Genomic DNA, 15,252 nt, shown 5'->3' on the forward strand with positions numbered 1-15,252 from the left:
AAAAAAAAAAAAAAAAAAAAAAAAAAAAAAAAAAAAAAAAAGTCCACATCCCTACTAACTGGGGCACTTTCAGTTGAATATTGAAATTCCGTGAGTTCCTGTAAGACTCATGATATACGTTGTACCCTACAAAAGGCCTCAGCAGGGAAAATCCGCTTAGCTAACCAGTGAGGGGGGAAATGGGTCACCAGCTAAGCTGATTACACTCCAGGCTTTCCATCCAAGCCAGATATATTTGCAGGAGTTTCCAAACAGTCTAACTCTAAAACGTGGCTGGATCTCTCGAGTTTATCTCAAGGTAAAAATCCAAAACAAAGAGAGAGCTATCGGCACAAAGTTTGTGGTACATATGGTGATGTGCTGTCTAGATCCCCCTTCAAGGGATGAGTGAAGGCTCAGCTGCAAGGAATGCTTGCATGAGGTCATGTCCTTCCCCAGGCAGCCACAACCCACATCCAGTGACTGAGGGCGGTGAAAGCCTGGCCAGTTTGCCTTGACAGGACACAACTCTGATGAGCAATTATCACTCCAGAGTCCCCTACCAGGTTTGCTAAGACTTTGTCAGGCTTATTTCATAAAAATATGTGATTTAATTCATGGCTATCACAAGCCACTAGTGGATTCTTTTCTCTCCTCTTACCCCAAAGGATAAAGATCTTAAGAGTCCTCCATTCCCAGTTTCCTCTCTGTCCATCTCATGCCAGTTTTTTCAAATGAATTCAGTTCCATCCAACTTTCCAGAAGTTTTCAGAAAGCTCGTGAAGCCCACCCACTGGCATGCTATCTTTAAAATCATCTAAGCCGCTTCTCTACTGCCCCCCACTCCTCTTCTGACCCCCTCACTCTTTGGTTTCCTTATTTGGCATATGAGCACAGGAAGTAGCTCTCTTGGAAACTGAGGCAGGAGACGAGGACAATTAAATTTAGCTTGGATGATATTATTTATGTTAAACAACCTGTGGTTAAGTGTAGTCCCTAAACTCAAGAGACCATAACAGCAATGGCAAGAGGGTCTCGGAATATTACAACCCCCTGCAGGATGCTTTTCAGAACTAGGCTCTTAAAGTTCTCTATAGAAACAGAGTCATGAGGGAGGAATTACTCTGTGCCTGTGAAATGGTTAGATGTATATGGTTGTGGGGAGGCATCTCCCTGGCTTGTCTGAATAGAATCTTTTTTTTTTTGAGATGAAGTCTCACTCTGTTGCCCAGGCTGGAGTGCAGTGGCACAATCTTGGCTGACTGCAACCTCCGCCTCCCAGGTTCAGGCAATTCTCCTGCCTCAGCCTCCTGAGTAGCTGGGATTACAGGTGTGTGCCACCATGCCCAGCTAATTTTTGTATTTTTAGTAGAGACGAGGTTTCACCATGTTGGTCAGGCTGGTTTCGAACTCCTGACCTCGTAATCCACCCGCCTTGACCTCCCAAAGTGCTGAGATTACAGGCGTGAGCCACCGCGCCCTGCCATCTGAATAGAATCTTAATAAAAGAGTGTTCTATCTATTCAACTGGAAAACGCCACTCACCTTCCCAATATTAGTAAAATGCTGGGATACCTCAGACAGAGAGCTGGACATTCTATCAGGGGGCAGACACTCTATATCCCCTTTCTCTAAAGCTAGGACTCTTTCCCACCCCCACCCTCTGCTGCTAGCATGTCTGAGATGCTGCCTCAGCTACCCACATTCTCAGATATGCCTGTGGCAGGTACACAAAAGATGACCTTTCCAAGACTCCCTGACATAGGGGGACCATGAGACTCTTGATCTGGCTGATAAAATGTTACAAGAAATGAGGTTTGAAAAGCCCTAACATGATCTTCCCATTTCTCTTTTTCCTTGTCATGGCAACCACTGACATTCCAACTGGGGGAGCCTTCCCAGCTGTGTCCTTGAGTAAATACGTGAAGCAGAACCCTCCTTCCATCTACATTTCCCAGAATTAAGTACAGCTTGTGAAACAGGAATACATTTTTCTCTGTTAAACCATGGAAATTTGGGAATGATGGCCTTAGCACAAGTCTAACCTCTCCTAACTACAATGCCCTTGTAAATAAATATGCTTAGGTAGTTTTTTTTTTTTTTTGCTAGATTATATGATAATTAAGTCAAAAATTTCCAGCTCTTGTCCTCTAGACAAACTGCTCACTGAATCCCTTGATTGATAGTCTAGGTTTGATAGCCCACATCCACTTTCCAGAGTACAATTTCTGTATTTGCCTTTTGGTACCCAGCAACTTCAGTGGGCACGTGACCTTGGACATATTCTCTGCTTAATCATGAGCAATATAACCATGTTGCCGTTATAAAAAGACATCATGAAGGTACTATAATTCCAACCAACCTCCAAACCAGGCTTCCAGGGCCAGCCATGCTGCAGGCTCACAATGGCCCAAATTGGTCTTCAGCATTGGAAGGCCAGACATTCTTTTGCCAGGACACTCAGAGGGCATTCAATTTTCAGGGACTAACTCAAACTAATCAGACTCACATACTGAAAGACTAATGTAAGCCAGGCATCATTTTATTTTTTACAATAGGAATTTGTTTCTCCCAGTGACTTGAATATTCATGAGCGTAATCCAGGATGATTCCTCCCTACAAGAGCAAACCAGGGAAGACAGGATACACAAAGGTAGGTTGACAGATGAGTGTTGGGAGGCTTATTATCTTGGAGGCTGTATTAGTCTGTTTTCACACTGATGATAAAGACATACCCAAGACTAACTAATTTATAGAGAAAAAGAGGTTTAGTGGACTCACAGTTCCACATGGCTGGGAAGACCTCATAATTATGGCAGAAGGCAAGGAAGAGCAGAGGCATGTCTTACATGGCAGCAGGCAAAAGGACTTGTGCAGGGGTACTCAAATTTATAAAACCATCAGATCTCGTGAGACTTATTCATTACCAAGAGAACAGTATAGGGGAAACTGTCCCCATGATTCAATGATCTCCACCTGGCCCTGCCCTTGATTCATGGGAATTATTACAAGGCAAGGTGAGATTTGGGTGAGGACACTGTCAAACCATATGAGAGCCCTTTCCACCTAGACCATGAAAATAGATCCTAATGAATCATTGGATCATTGGCAAGATTGAATTCTCTCTCTCTCTCTCTCTCTCTCTCTCTCTGTTAAGATAAGATAAATACTACAAATTTCTTGCTTTTAAGTTTCTGATTTTTCTCCAGACATTTAGCCAATAAAACTGGCTAACTGTTAGTTGCCTTTAGGTCAATAATTGTCCCATCATGATTGGTTCATACAATTATTTAAAGGCAACATCTTGATCACTTCAACAGATGACTGCTTTCATCTATGTTTACATTCGTCCTAATTTGGGGTGTATCTATCACTCTTTATTTATCAGACAGTAAGAATTGAGTCTTGGGTCTCCAAAAAGTCACCAGAAATGCCTTTATAAATCTTCATAAGGGGTAAACAAACTACAGCCTGAGGGCCAAATCGAGTCTGTCACCTGTTTTTGTAAAAAGTGTCTTATTGGAAGACATCCATACCCACTAACTTACATATTGTCTGTGACTCCTTTTGCATCTCATTAGCAGAGTTGAGTAGTAGCAACGGAGCCTAAAATATTTACTATTTGCCTTCTTTTATTTTCAGGAGAAAAGTTTGCTGGCTCCCAATGTACATGGTGTCTTTGTCATCTTTCAACAAAACAGCCTGTCTTACCAATGTCTGTAGTCTACAAGTTATAGTCAGGTGCGCCCTCCAGGTGGTGGCAGAAGATATCCAAGGAAATTCCATGCTTATGTTCATGGGTGCTCTCGTGGTTCTGATCCCAGGTTTCAGTGATTTTAAGAAGTCAATTTCTACAGTGAACCTGCTGTGGACCACATTGCAGGGATTGATACTGAATAAAGACCCTCAGCCTGATGAGAAAGCTGTCAAAGAACTGGATTCCAAAAAAGAATTCATCACTTCCTTGTATAAATCAGTCTACTCTTGGGTCCTCATCTGTAAAATCAAACAGCCCAGCCTCCATAGTGGGTTTCCATGAGTATCAAATGCGAGAAAACTGGGTGAAATATGTGGTAAGGTCTTCTGTAAATGTGAGGGGGAGTAAAGTAACTTTAGAAAGCACTGCGGCACACTGGCTTTTATCTAGTAAATCACATGACATAATACTTGCAAATGCTTGGAGTCTTTTGCATAATACTAGCAAAATAATTTTTTTGACAGCTTACTGTCCCAAAATTTCTTCAGTTATTACCCAAAGGACTTGGCACAGGTACCCCGGATGCTCTTCACGACAGAGATCAGCTCTGTAAACAAGGAACCACTTGAACCTTCTGCTGAGAACATTTGCTTTCTCCAGTGCACAGAGACAACATCTCAGTGGTTTCCCAGCTCTAAGAAAAAGTGAGCAGGGATTTTCCTTTGAAATAACTTGACGAGCAACCAGGAAGGCTCTGAGACACCCTTAAAGCGCTATATAAATACAAAATAATATCTATTAAAGTTGGTTTATTTATCACAAAGTCTGCTTTATGGGGGCAGAGGTGAAGGTGCCAGACAGCACAGGGTATAATGAGGTCTGTTGGATCCCTCCAGTCTGATATTCTGAAATCAAATGAGCAGTGTTCTCTTGAGCATCATCTCAAACTCTAGCATTTATCGAAAAGCCAAATGATTGTCTCTAGGCAAAATAGCACCCAGAGAATAAATATTAGAATTCAGTGAGGGCACAGTGGGTTATGAGTGTGGTGTGTGTGTGTTAGTGTGGATGGGTAGCTACCAGAATGGCTAATGCATAGAGTGTGTGAGTGCCTGTGAATTAGCATAAAATGTAATCAAGGTACAGTATACGAGGGTGGTGAGGACTTTTAACTGTGGATCCCAACTGTGTGGTCCCAATCTCAGAGCCACCTAAATTTGCCTAGCTGGGTAATCCTGGGGAATGTAGATTGGATCACTGTTCAGCACATATTTCCTCCTCCACCATCACCTCCATGGAAGAAGTGTCCATACTTGCCCCGTTAAAGTTGGGTTTGGCCATGAGACTTGCTTTGGCAGATAAAATATGGACAGAAGTGGCAGTATGCCAATTCTGAACTAAGAACTTAACAGGCATTGCATGAAAAATCATTCCTCTATTGTCATTCAACCTCACCATGAGAGAAACCTGCCCCAGGTACCCACTGCTGCTCTCCAGCCCAGGCTCCAAATGAAACACACAGAGCAGAGCCACCCTAATCAACCCACAGACCTGTGAGTGTGAAAATAAGTGTTCACTGCTGTATATCACTGAGATTTTGCTTTCATTTGTTATGCAGCAAAAACTGACTGATACAGGCAAGTTTCCTAACCTCTCACCCAAGGGAAATGGAGAGAATAGTGGTGCCTGCTGCAAATGGTTGTTATAAGAATTTAGCACTTAGAACACTTTCTGGTATGTGGTAAGTGCTTAACAAGTGTTAGCGGTTGTTGCAATAGCTTCTGCTGTTGCTGCTGTGCCCAGGTGTCTGAGTAAGCAGGTACCCAAGCAGGTAAGAGTGGGTGATCATGTACTCAAGTGTCAGAGTTAAAGAAGGAGAGCAGACGGAGAAGGTGTGTGAGTGGTGGAGGCACATCCCTCAGCAGAAATACTCATTGATCCTGCCGGCTCTGACTCCAAAGGCCTGAAAGTCCACACTGGAACGAGCTGAGAGAAGCCTGTCAGCCTCGCTGAGGCTGTGCCGGGACAGCTCCTCTGAGCCATCCTCGCTATGGCCCAGTCTCTCCAGGTTGACGTAGGTAACTGTGGCCTCAGTGGAGTCCCTGGTGCGGCACTTGCGGCAGCGCCTATGAAGAGCACCGCAGCAGACAAGCAGTGTGAGAGGCAGGGCAATGACGGCGGCCACACTAATCACCACCACATTGATGAGCTGCTGGGTGTTCTCCGCATCCACCACTTCATTCGTGGAGAAGATAACACACTGCTCCTTCCGGGGTACCAGGCCCTGCACGCAGACACACGCCACGTACTTGGTCTTGGGCAACAGCCCAGTGATGGTCACTCTGGTCTTCCCAGGCTGCACAATCACCCGCCTCATGCTGTGCTGCCCAAAGACTGCATAGAGGACATTGAAGGCAGTTGTGTTCTTAGCATGGGGCGCCTTCCACACCAAGGACACACTGTGGTAAGTGTCCCCCACTACCTTCACAGATCTCACCATTTGTGCCTCTGAGTGTCCTGCCTGCCCATCAGAGAGCTCTCCCAGGACATCCATCTGGAAGTGCTGGAGGGTCAGTTCTTCCTTCGTGCTGGGCACAGAGGGTCCAGTGGCCAGGACAGCGGGTTTGGGAATCTGGGGGACATGCCTGGCCACCAGCTTGTTGTTGTAAGCAGCAGCTTCCCCCCCTCCACCTGTCCTTGCCCATAGTGCCCCTGGGCTCCCACTGTGTTCTGTGGAAGTCTGCGGCTCAGTGACAATCAGGGAGATAACAGTCTCAGAGGCTCCCAGAAAGTTCTTGGCTTGGCAGATGTAGTCTCCGGAGTCAAGGTGGGACACTGCAGGTAGGCCCAGCAGAGTCCAGCTCGTGCCATCACTGGATACTTCCTGGTGCACTAGGAGGAAAACAGGCATAAGTGAGAGAATGAATGGACCCATTTGCCCCAAGCTGCCATTCAGGGCCAAGTTCACAGCTCCTATGTGGTATACACTCAGGTGTCGTCCTGAGAAAACACTGGCAGTCATTCAACTTTTCTTAGACGAGCCAAGGGATCAATATTACCTTGGGCTCAAATGTGGGGAGCCTTTGGAGCCCCAGGTTGCGGCAGAGCCTAAGAATGACACCTTCTAAATCTGACAAGTTCGCACTATGGGTCTTTTGTTTGCTTTATTCAGATAGTGTCTTGCTCCGTCACTCCCGGCTGGAGTGCAGTGGTGTGATCATGGCTCACTCCAGCCTGTAACTCCCAGGCTCAAGTGATCTTCCCACCTCAGTGTGCCACCATGTACAGCATTTTTTTTTTTTTTTTTGACACAAGATCTCACTATGGTGCCCAGGCTGATAACTCCTAGACTCCAGCAATCCTCCTGCCTCAGCCTCCCAAGTGCTGGGATTATAGGCATGAGCCACCATGCCCAGTCAACCCACCCTGTTCTTAAGGGCACTGGAATTTTACAAAGGTAACCAGACAGATTTTACTGGAACCCCAGCTCCTCCTTGTACAAACTGTGTGATGCAGCATTTAGCCTCTCAGAGCCTCAGTTTTCTTATATGCAAAATAAGAAGGAAATGCTCCTTGATGTTCAATGTTATTATGTGCATAACACACTTAGCATTGTACTAGACCCACATGAAGAGCTCAGCAGATGGTAGCTCACCTCATTAATTACTCCAGGTAATTCTGGTTTAATATTTACAACAGGGAAACTTATAAATATTAATACACTAAAAGAGAGACTTTCATCAAAAAGTCAGCTTTTTGTTCTCTCAGGGTGGGCCCCGAGTCTCTACAGAGTGGCTGGTGGGATATGATAGGACAGGTCAAGAGACGTTGTCATTGTTGAATCTATTGTCACCATGACTTGCCTCTGGGAAGCCGCTGTCAAACTCAACTCAAGGCAGATAGAAGCCCAGCCTTGCTTAGACAAATTCCCTCTGACCCTGCCAACTCCCCATTTGGGGCACTGCTTTGTCCTCCCCAGTCTGGGGTCTCAGTGTATCCTCCCTTTAGCTCACATACCTGTACCATTAAGGGGCCTGCCATTGGCCCTGCTCCAGCTCATCTCAGGCCCAGGGACTCCAGTAGCTCCACAGCGTAGCAATGCTGTGCCCCCCAAAGGGGACCTGATGCTGGCCACTCCTGGATGGAGCTCTGGGCCCTGGCACTTTCTCACTTCAAGCTGTCTGAAGGCCACTCTGGCCAGGCTGCGTGGGCTGGCACATCTCAATTCGGTCTCAATGAAGGCTAAGTTTGGGGCCCAGCCATCCAAAAGATGGACCAGGTCATAGAGTTGGCAGTCACATACCCAGGGGTTGTCCTGTAGCCCTGCAGGAGTAAAATAGAAGACAAGATATACAGATAGATTTTCAAGGTCCTCAGGCCCAGCACCCCTTCTCCTTTGGGAGGACAGGCAGGTCCTCATTCAGAGTCAGTAGAACTGGCCTCTGGGCCCAGCTCCTTGCCTTATTAATTGTATGACCTAAAATTTGATTCTTTGTGTTAAATGATAGCATTACTTTCTTTTCAGGGTTGCTTTAAACATAAACAAAAATAAATCATATTAAGTACTGGGTAGCTATATAGCATACTGACAAAACTGGCAATTACCCTTGCCATTCTTGGACTGATTCTTTCAGGCCGCTGGCCAGGCAGTATTTCCACAATAATTGCAATATGACAAAATCTCATTTATAGACATGTATCACTGACCCCTGATCCTTGATGCCAGTTCTCCCAGTATTAATGGTATTTTCAGCATCATCCCAGCAATGAAGGTGTCTGCTCTGATCCACGGTCCCTTTGACATAGACTCACATGGGCATAAACAGCAGGGTGAAAGGGCCAGAAAATCAAATCCTAGGATCTATCCCCTACTGTCTTTACTCTAAAACTGAACATTCTTACAGAGCTGAAAGCAGTGTCAAAGAACATTACAGAGATAGCGGGGTACCATGTGCATATAAATGAGGGGTACCGTGTGTCCTCAGTTCTAAGGAACAATTCCTTCTTATAGGGTTGCATTACTGAAATGCAAGATAAACGCATTTGATATGATGTCCCATTAGTCCCCAAAGACTTATTTGATAGTATATCTAATAATCAGTGACAACTTACACATTCTTATAGATATATTTAATACATTTGGAAAGGGGGGTGTCAAAGGGTTAGGGTGGGTGCATTCAGATGTGACTGTATATTCATGTCTCTCAGGTCTCTTTGAGCAGAACCCAAGGGTGCCAGTTCCTTTTCCTACCTGCCCCTCACCCCATCTCACCAGTGGCCGCTCCCTTACATGGCTGGTTAAATGCACTTAGTGATACATCTGCAACTCAAGATTCATCAATGCCTGGCTCCAGTGGTGAGCTACCTGGCTTTTGCTTTATCACAATAAGGCCAGAAAGACTGAATGTAAAATGCAAAGTTAAACAACAATGAGACTTTTACTTGCCAGACTGGCAAAAGTTAAACATTTTGGCCATTTTAGTTGTTAGCTCCATGAGTGAATAGATTGTCATCTCTTTTGTTCTCTGTTGTATTCCCAGCACCTAGAATTGGAAGGCATTCAAAAATACGAAGTCTCACTCATTGCCCAGGCTGGAGTGCAGTGAACGATCTCAGCTCACTGCAACCTCCACCTTCTAGGTTCTCCTAGAAGCGATTCTCCTGCCTCAGCCTCCCAAGAAACTGGGATTACAGGTGCCCACCACCACATCTGGGTAATTTTTGTATTTTTAGTAGAGACAGGGTTTCACCATATTGGCCAGGCTGATCTCGAACTCTTGACCTCAAGTGATCCACCTGCCTCGGCCTACCAAAGTGCTGGGATTACAGACGTGAGCCACTGTACCTGGGTCAGATTGATTTTTAAATGTCTAATATGCACACTCCATGACCTAATAATTCCACCTGTCTGTTCCTATCCTAGAGAAACATTTATGTGTACAAGAATGTACCAAAAATGTTCTCTGTTGCATCATAGGTGTTAACAAAATAATAGAAACAATTTAAAAAGTCCATTAAAGGGGGAATGACTAAATAAACTATAGTATAATTATGTTTATCACATAGCGCAGACATAGCATACTATAGAATATTGTGCAGTAGTTTTTAAAATGAACTTGACCCATTTGTAAAAATCTAGAAATATCTACAAGATACAATGTTGGGTCAAAAAGTTAGTGTTGGTTAGTATGTATAATATGACAAAATTTTATGTAAAACACACAAATAACCTTTCTGCGTACATGTAGGTATGTGTATACACTTATATACATACGCATATGAAATGTATCTGAACAGATAAGGAGCTTGAATATAAATATAATAATAGTAACTACTTTTGAGAGGGGGTTGGAATAGGGAGAGAGGACAAAAGGGTCTTTACCCTCTTCTGCGATATATTAAACATTTGTATTTATTCATGTATGAGTTGTAGAATTCAGATCAATTTTCCAGAATGAACTATGCTCCTTCTGTCATTCTGAGGGCTAGGCAGGTGCCTTGGGCAGGAAAGGAGATCTAGTTCCCATGGTAAGCCGTTGGTTTGTTAGGAACAGGAAGGAACCGAAGAAATAGCAGGTCCGGCTAGTGCAGTGTACTAACCCATTCAGCTCTGAGTTGGGAAATTGAGTCTCAGGGGCCTTCTCCTGGTTGTGTGACCTGGAAAGACGTCTCTTATGACAGGGATTTGAACTGCCACAGTCTGGCTTGGCGCTTGAGCTCATAAACCCGCCCCTCTTTTTTAAAGACGGGGTTTCACCATGTTGGCCAGGCTGCTCTTGAACACCCGACCTCAGGTGATCCGCCCGCCTTGGTCTCCAAAGTGCTTGGATTACAGGGGTGAGCCACCGCGCCCGGCCGGATCTCATTGCTTTTGCTTAAACCCGGATGGCAGGTACCATTTCAATTTTCCAAATAAAGAATTGAAACTCAGAGAAGCGTAACTTGCCTAAGACCCCAGGTGAAGGATGCAGCTTCTTACCTAGGACCAGCCTGGGGTGGTGGCCGGGAGGGAAGAGACCGGTCTTCAGGTGAGCCCAGGAGGCGATCAGCTCCTGCGGGAGTCTCAGCAGCTGGTTGCTGGAGAGGTCCAGGAAGGTGAGGTTCTCCAGGAAGCGCGCGGCCTCAGGGGGCACAGCCGAGAGGCGATTGGCCTGCAGGTCCAGCAGCCGCAGCTGGGGAGCGTCCCTGAGCGCGGCCCAGGGGAAGGCGGCCAGGCGGTTCCCGGGCAGCCGCAGCTCCCGCAGGTGTCGCAGGCCCCGCAGCATGAGGGCGTTGAGCTCGCTGAGGGCGTTGTAAGGCAGCCACAGCTGCTCCAGGCGGCCCAGGGGCCTGAAGGCCTCGCCAGGCACCCTGCGTATGGCCGTCCGCTCCAGGCGCAGTCTGGAGGTGTCCGGGGGGATGGACGCGGGGGGCAGGGTCATGTCGGGGTCGTTGCACACCACCGTCCTGGTCGCAGAAACGGGGGATAGTTGAGCAAGGATCCTGCTGGGTCTGGAATCTCCCACCGCTACCTCCCTCCACGAGGCCTTTGGTTCTGCTCGGATCACAAGACGCCCACACCAGAGTCCAAGCCAGCGGGGACCTGGAGAGGGGCCCAGAGCAAGCAGCCCCACTTTTCCCTTTGCTCTCAGAGCCTCTCACAAGGGTCCCAGAAAGGTCATCTGGTCTTCACTGTCCTGCAGGACCTCACCCTTACACTCATGACCCATAACAGCCCGCCGCACCCGCAGTGCACTAAGAATGAACAGTATTAATAAACCCCGTCATGATGCTGTGCACTGTTGCTTTGCAAATACATGTTAAAAGTGTAGCCGGGCGTGGTGGCTCAGGTCTGTCATCCCAGCACTTTGGGAGGCTAGGCGGATAGATCACTTGAGGCCAGGTGTTCGAAACCAACCTGGCCAACATGTCGAAACCTCCTCACTACTAAAAACGCAAAAATTAGCTGGGCGTGGTGGCACGTGCCTGTAATCCCAGGCAGGAGAATCGCTTGAACCCGGGAGGTGGAGGCTGCCATGAGCCGAGATCACCCCACTGCACTCCAGCCTGGGCAACAGAGCAACACTCCGTCTCAAAAAAAAAAAAAAATCTGTTTGTTTGTTAAATTATATCTAAATTTTTGTAACTGTTTTGGTTTATCATTCCACAAAAAATATACCAAGGATATCAAAAATGAAAGTGCCTCAAATCTCTCCCAATTCTGGGGAGTCAGGTAATGATCAAGGTGTTTACGAGCCAGGACTTGGCAGCCCCACAGCTGGATTCACACCTGGGCTCTTTGCTTGCTGGCTGTAAGTCCTTGAGTACATTCCGTAACCTCTATTTTCCTCAGTTTTGCCATCAAATTGACTCCACAATGTGGTTACGGGGTTTAAATGAGATAATGCATGTACAAGACCAGCACGCTGCCTGCCACCCTGCATGAACCCAAGGTATGGATCACTGTCATAAGTGTTTGCATCTCAGCACGGACAGATCGGGTCACTCTTATTAGCTCTTCTACCCAAACCACAACTTCTTAAACCTTATTCTATTAAGCTTGAGACTAAAGCAGAGGATAGAGAGAAAACGGGAGGCAGCCTTTGCCCTCAAGGAGCCTACATTTCAGCGCTATGTTTTATACTACATAAACTGAAAATAAAATCCTAAGCCCCCCAACCACGGAACAGACCCATCTAGGGGAGTTTGTAATAGCATAACCTCTTGTCATAGCGTAACATACTGGTCATATCAGTCATTCCTGGAAGTGCACACACATCACCGGCATCCCTTGGCGTAACTCATATACTCCACTTAAAGGCAGCTGGACTGGGCTGTTTTTTTCTTGTAAACAGTGCCCACAAACAGTACAGATATTTTTCCTCCTTTTGAGCAAATATACATGGAACTCCTATTAAGTGATGGACAATTCAGAACAGAATCAACCTCATAGCCCCTGTCCTCATACAGTGTATAATCTAGCTCGGGAAGAAAGCATTTTCAGCAATAATACTTCCAGATAATAAAATAGGTTTGGCCAAGTGTGATGGTTCATGCCTATAGTCCCAGCTACTCAGAAGAATAAGTTGGGAGGGTAGCTTGAGCCCAGGAGTTGGAAGCTGCATTGAGCTATGATCGTGCCACTGCACTCCAGCCTGGGTGACAGAGCAAGACTGTGTCTAAAAAAAAAAAAAAAAAAAAATACATGTTTGGGTATTGCAAGGAGGAAGGTCTGAATGTAGGTGAGAGAAAGACAGGTGATTGGAAAAAAACTTATCTTGGAGTGGGGAGAAAATGGTCGAAAGGGGAATTAAAGGAAACCATAAGAAGCCAAAGCCTACATCATAGCTCAAACCTACAGCACAACTCCTGGTGGGGTAAAACCAGGGGCAAACTGGGACAAACAGCATGGGCACAAATCCTTTCAGGTGCACAGCCCAGGTCCTCCCAGGCAACCCTAGTGCCCACAGGTACACACTTCATGATACAGCAGCTCAGACATAAAGGCTAAGTTCTCTGAGAGGCCCAGGTTAGAGAGGGACCTGAGGAAGCCTTCTGAGATGCAGAAGGAGCTTCGGTTTAACTGCATAGTCTGTGCCCAGAGCCACAGGGGACCTCAGGGCCTGCTACAGCCTTTATGGCCTCTTAGGACCCTTCATGCAGAGGGGCTGGTGCATGTTAGCCATGGAATGGTCAGGGAGGTAGAACCAAGACCTCTGGCTTCAGAAGAGGGAATGCCCACTGACTTACATTAGCAGTCCTCGAAACTCATTTTCCGTCTTGAGGCTAGCTCTGCTGCCTGTAATTCATCCCTGGTCCCTGCGCATAGTGGCATCACCAGATAAAGTTTCTGAAAACGGAACTGGAATGCCTGGGTTCCAGGACTGGTTTCGTCAACGATGCTGTGTGGATTTCAGCTCTATGCTGTCTATGGGTGGTGGGGAGGGTTTTTGTCACCCCAGTGACACTGTCCTTGGCCATGGGATATTTCCAGCCTGTTCAGGGCTCAGCCTGGCTTCTCTTGGGGAGAGGATCCCTACCCTCCACATGAGTTGATGCATTGGACACTTGGGCTACAGTGGAGCTCATTCTGTTTCTCAAGTCATGCAGGGTGTCTTTTTTTGGTGGTTCTTCTTCATTTCTCTGCCTTCTCTCATCCCCCAATCCACTTGACATTCATTCCTGAGATTATTAAAAGGGCAGCTCCAATAACATTGCTTCCAGGGTCAGAAGCCATAAGTGGCTCAGAAACCATGCAGTGGTTGCTAATGGGTAAGCTGAAGAAGTTGGAGGAAAGATGGGGTAAAGATTGCTAAAGAAAAGAAGAAAATAAGCAGTAGTGGGAGAGCAAGGGTCCACAAGCCACAATGTCCCATGGGAGGAGAGAAGGAGAGGTTGGAAGTGCTCTGAGGGATCAGACAGAGGGTGGGGAAAATCAAGGAAAAGGCTGAGGATGGAAGGGAGCATGCTTCTCATGGGATGAGTCCTCCTGGCTTTTTGGAGTACCCATAGAAGGGATTGAGGCTGAGGCTTCTGGGATCTCTTCTTCTCTGGGATCAGAGAAGATCCAAGATCCAAAGGAGGAAGAATGAGAGGCAAGTCGTCCCATCATGGGTGGGGTTGTAGGAAATCCCTGGGATATGACTGGGTGTTGTAGAGAGGTCAGGCAAGACAGTGCAAGAGGCCTGGGAAAGAAGGAGCTGGGGAAATATAGAAAAGAAGAGGGAATAGAAAAAAGCAAGGAGAAGAAAAGAAAGCAGTAAGGGAGGAGACTTCCAGAGCCATTAAGGAGGGCTCTTCTCCATCAGGAGCCTGGAGGAGGATTCAGGAAGGACTTTCTAAAACAGGCACACTCGTGCCTCACCCTCGGGTCTATATGCAAAGGTACCTGGTACCTCTTAGACAGAGTCATTCCCTTGCTTGCTGGAAAATAATGCAGCCCAGACCACCCTATAGAATCCCTGGGCCTCAAGGGCCGGGGGAGATGAAGATCTCACCCAGTCTTGGTCTCAGGGCTCCGGCTCCATCTCCTCCCAACCCAGCCTAGCTGGCAGAGCAATGGAGGCTGGGCTGTCCATCCCACGCACCCGGTACCATACCTGGCCTTGCTGCCATCACCCAGGATGTGGAGGCTGCAGCTGCAGTGAGAGGGGCAGGAGCCCCGGGCCTGGGGAGGCCACCCAAGGGCCAAGAGCCAGAGCATGCCCACTGCCGCCCTCATGGCTCCTGGCTCCTTTCTGGCCCAGGCAGGGGCCTGTCCCTGGACCGCTCAGTCCCACCAGCCCAGCAAGCCCAGGAAGCCCAGCAGCTGCCCACTTGCTCGCCAGCCCCTTACACTCCCTCCTGAGGCCATCGGATAAACACAGACAGGCTGGGGATTAGGGAGGGGAGTCCCAGCCACAGCACTCAGCGGCTTATTTCTGTCTGAATCACTCAGTCCTGAGGGTGGGGGTGGGGGACCCCCTTCTGTAGCAACAGCCACAGGCCCAGAGAGGCCAGGGCACAGCAAAGCAAGACAAGTAGGCAGCTTCCCGGAGGCAAGCAGCCATGGGACTGTCATCTGCAAAGCACCCCATCCCAACCAGGCCACAGACAAC

At 47.2% G+C, this 15,252-nt stretch overlaps 2 protein-coding genes across 2 annotated transcripts in view; both read right to left on the reverse strand.

The window, feature by feature from the left end:
* The window catches only part of LRIT2 (leucine rich repeat, Ig-like and transmembrane domains 2), an 11,067-nt gene extending 6,628 nt beyond the window's left edge, over positions 1 to 4,439 (reverse strand). Inside the window, exon 1 of the mRNA XM_037735667.1 lies at positions 3,691 to 4,439. The gene's annotated coding sequence lies outside the window, so the exon portion shown is untranslated. The remainder of the gene's footprint in view (positions 1 to 3,690) is intronic.
* A 58-nt stretch (positions 4,440 to 4,497) lies between these two features.
* Positions 4,498 to 15,022, reverse strand: LRIT1 (leucine rich repeat, Ig-like and transmembrane domains 1). The gene is made up of 4 exons (XM_017520842.2): positions 14,755 to 15,022; positions 10,656 to 11,122; positions 7,694 to 7,999; positions 4,498 to 6,568 (listed from the first exon to the last, which is right to left on the reverse strand). The coding sequence occupies exons 1-4, from the start codon at positions 14,874 to 14,876 to the stop codon at positions 5,595 to 5,597; spliced, it is 1,869 nt and encodes a 622-aa protein (XP_017376331.1). The 5' UTR covers positions 14,877 to 15,022; the 3' UTR covers positions 4,498 to 5,594.
* Positions 15,023 to 15,252: the final 230 nt, after the last annotated feature.

Source organism: Cebus imitator, unplaced genomic scaffold, assembly GCF_001604975.1.
Source record: "Cebus imitator isolate Cc_AM_T3 unplaced genomic scaffold, Cebus_imitator-1.0 Scaffold886, whole genome shotgun sequence".
Taxonomy (NCBI): domain Eukaryota; kingdom Metazoa; phylum Chordata; class Mammalia; order Primates; family Cebidae; genus Cebus; species Cebus imitator.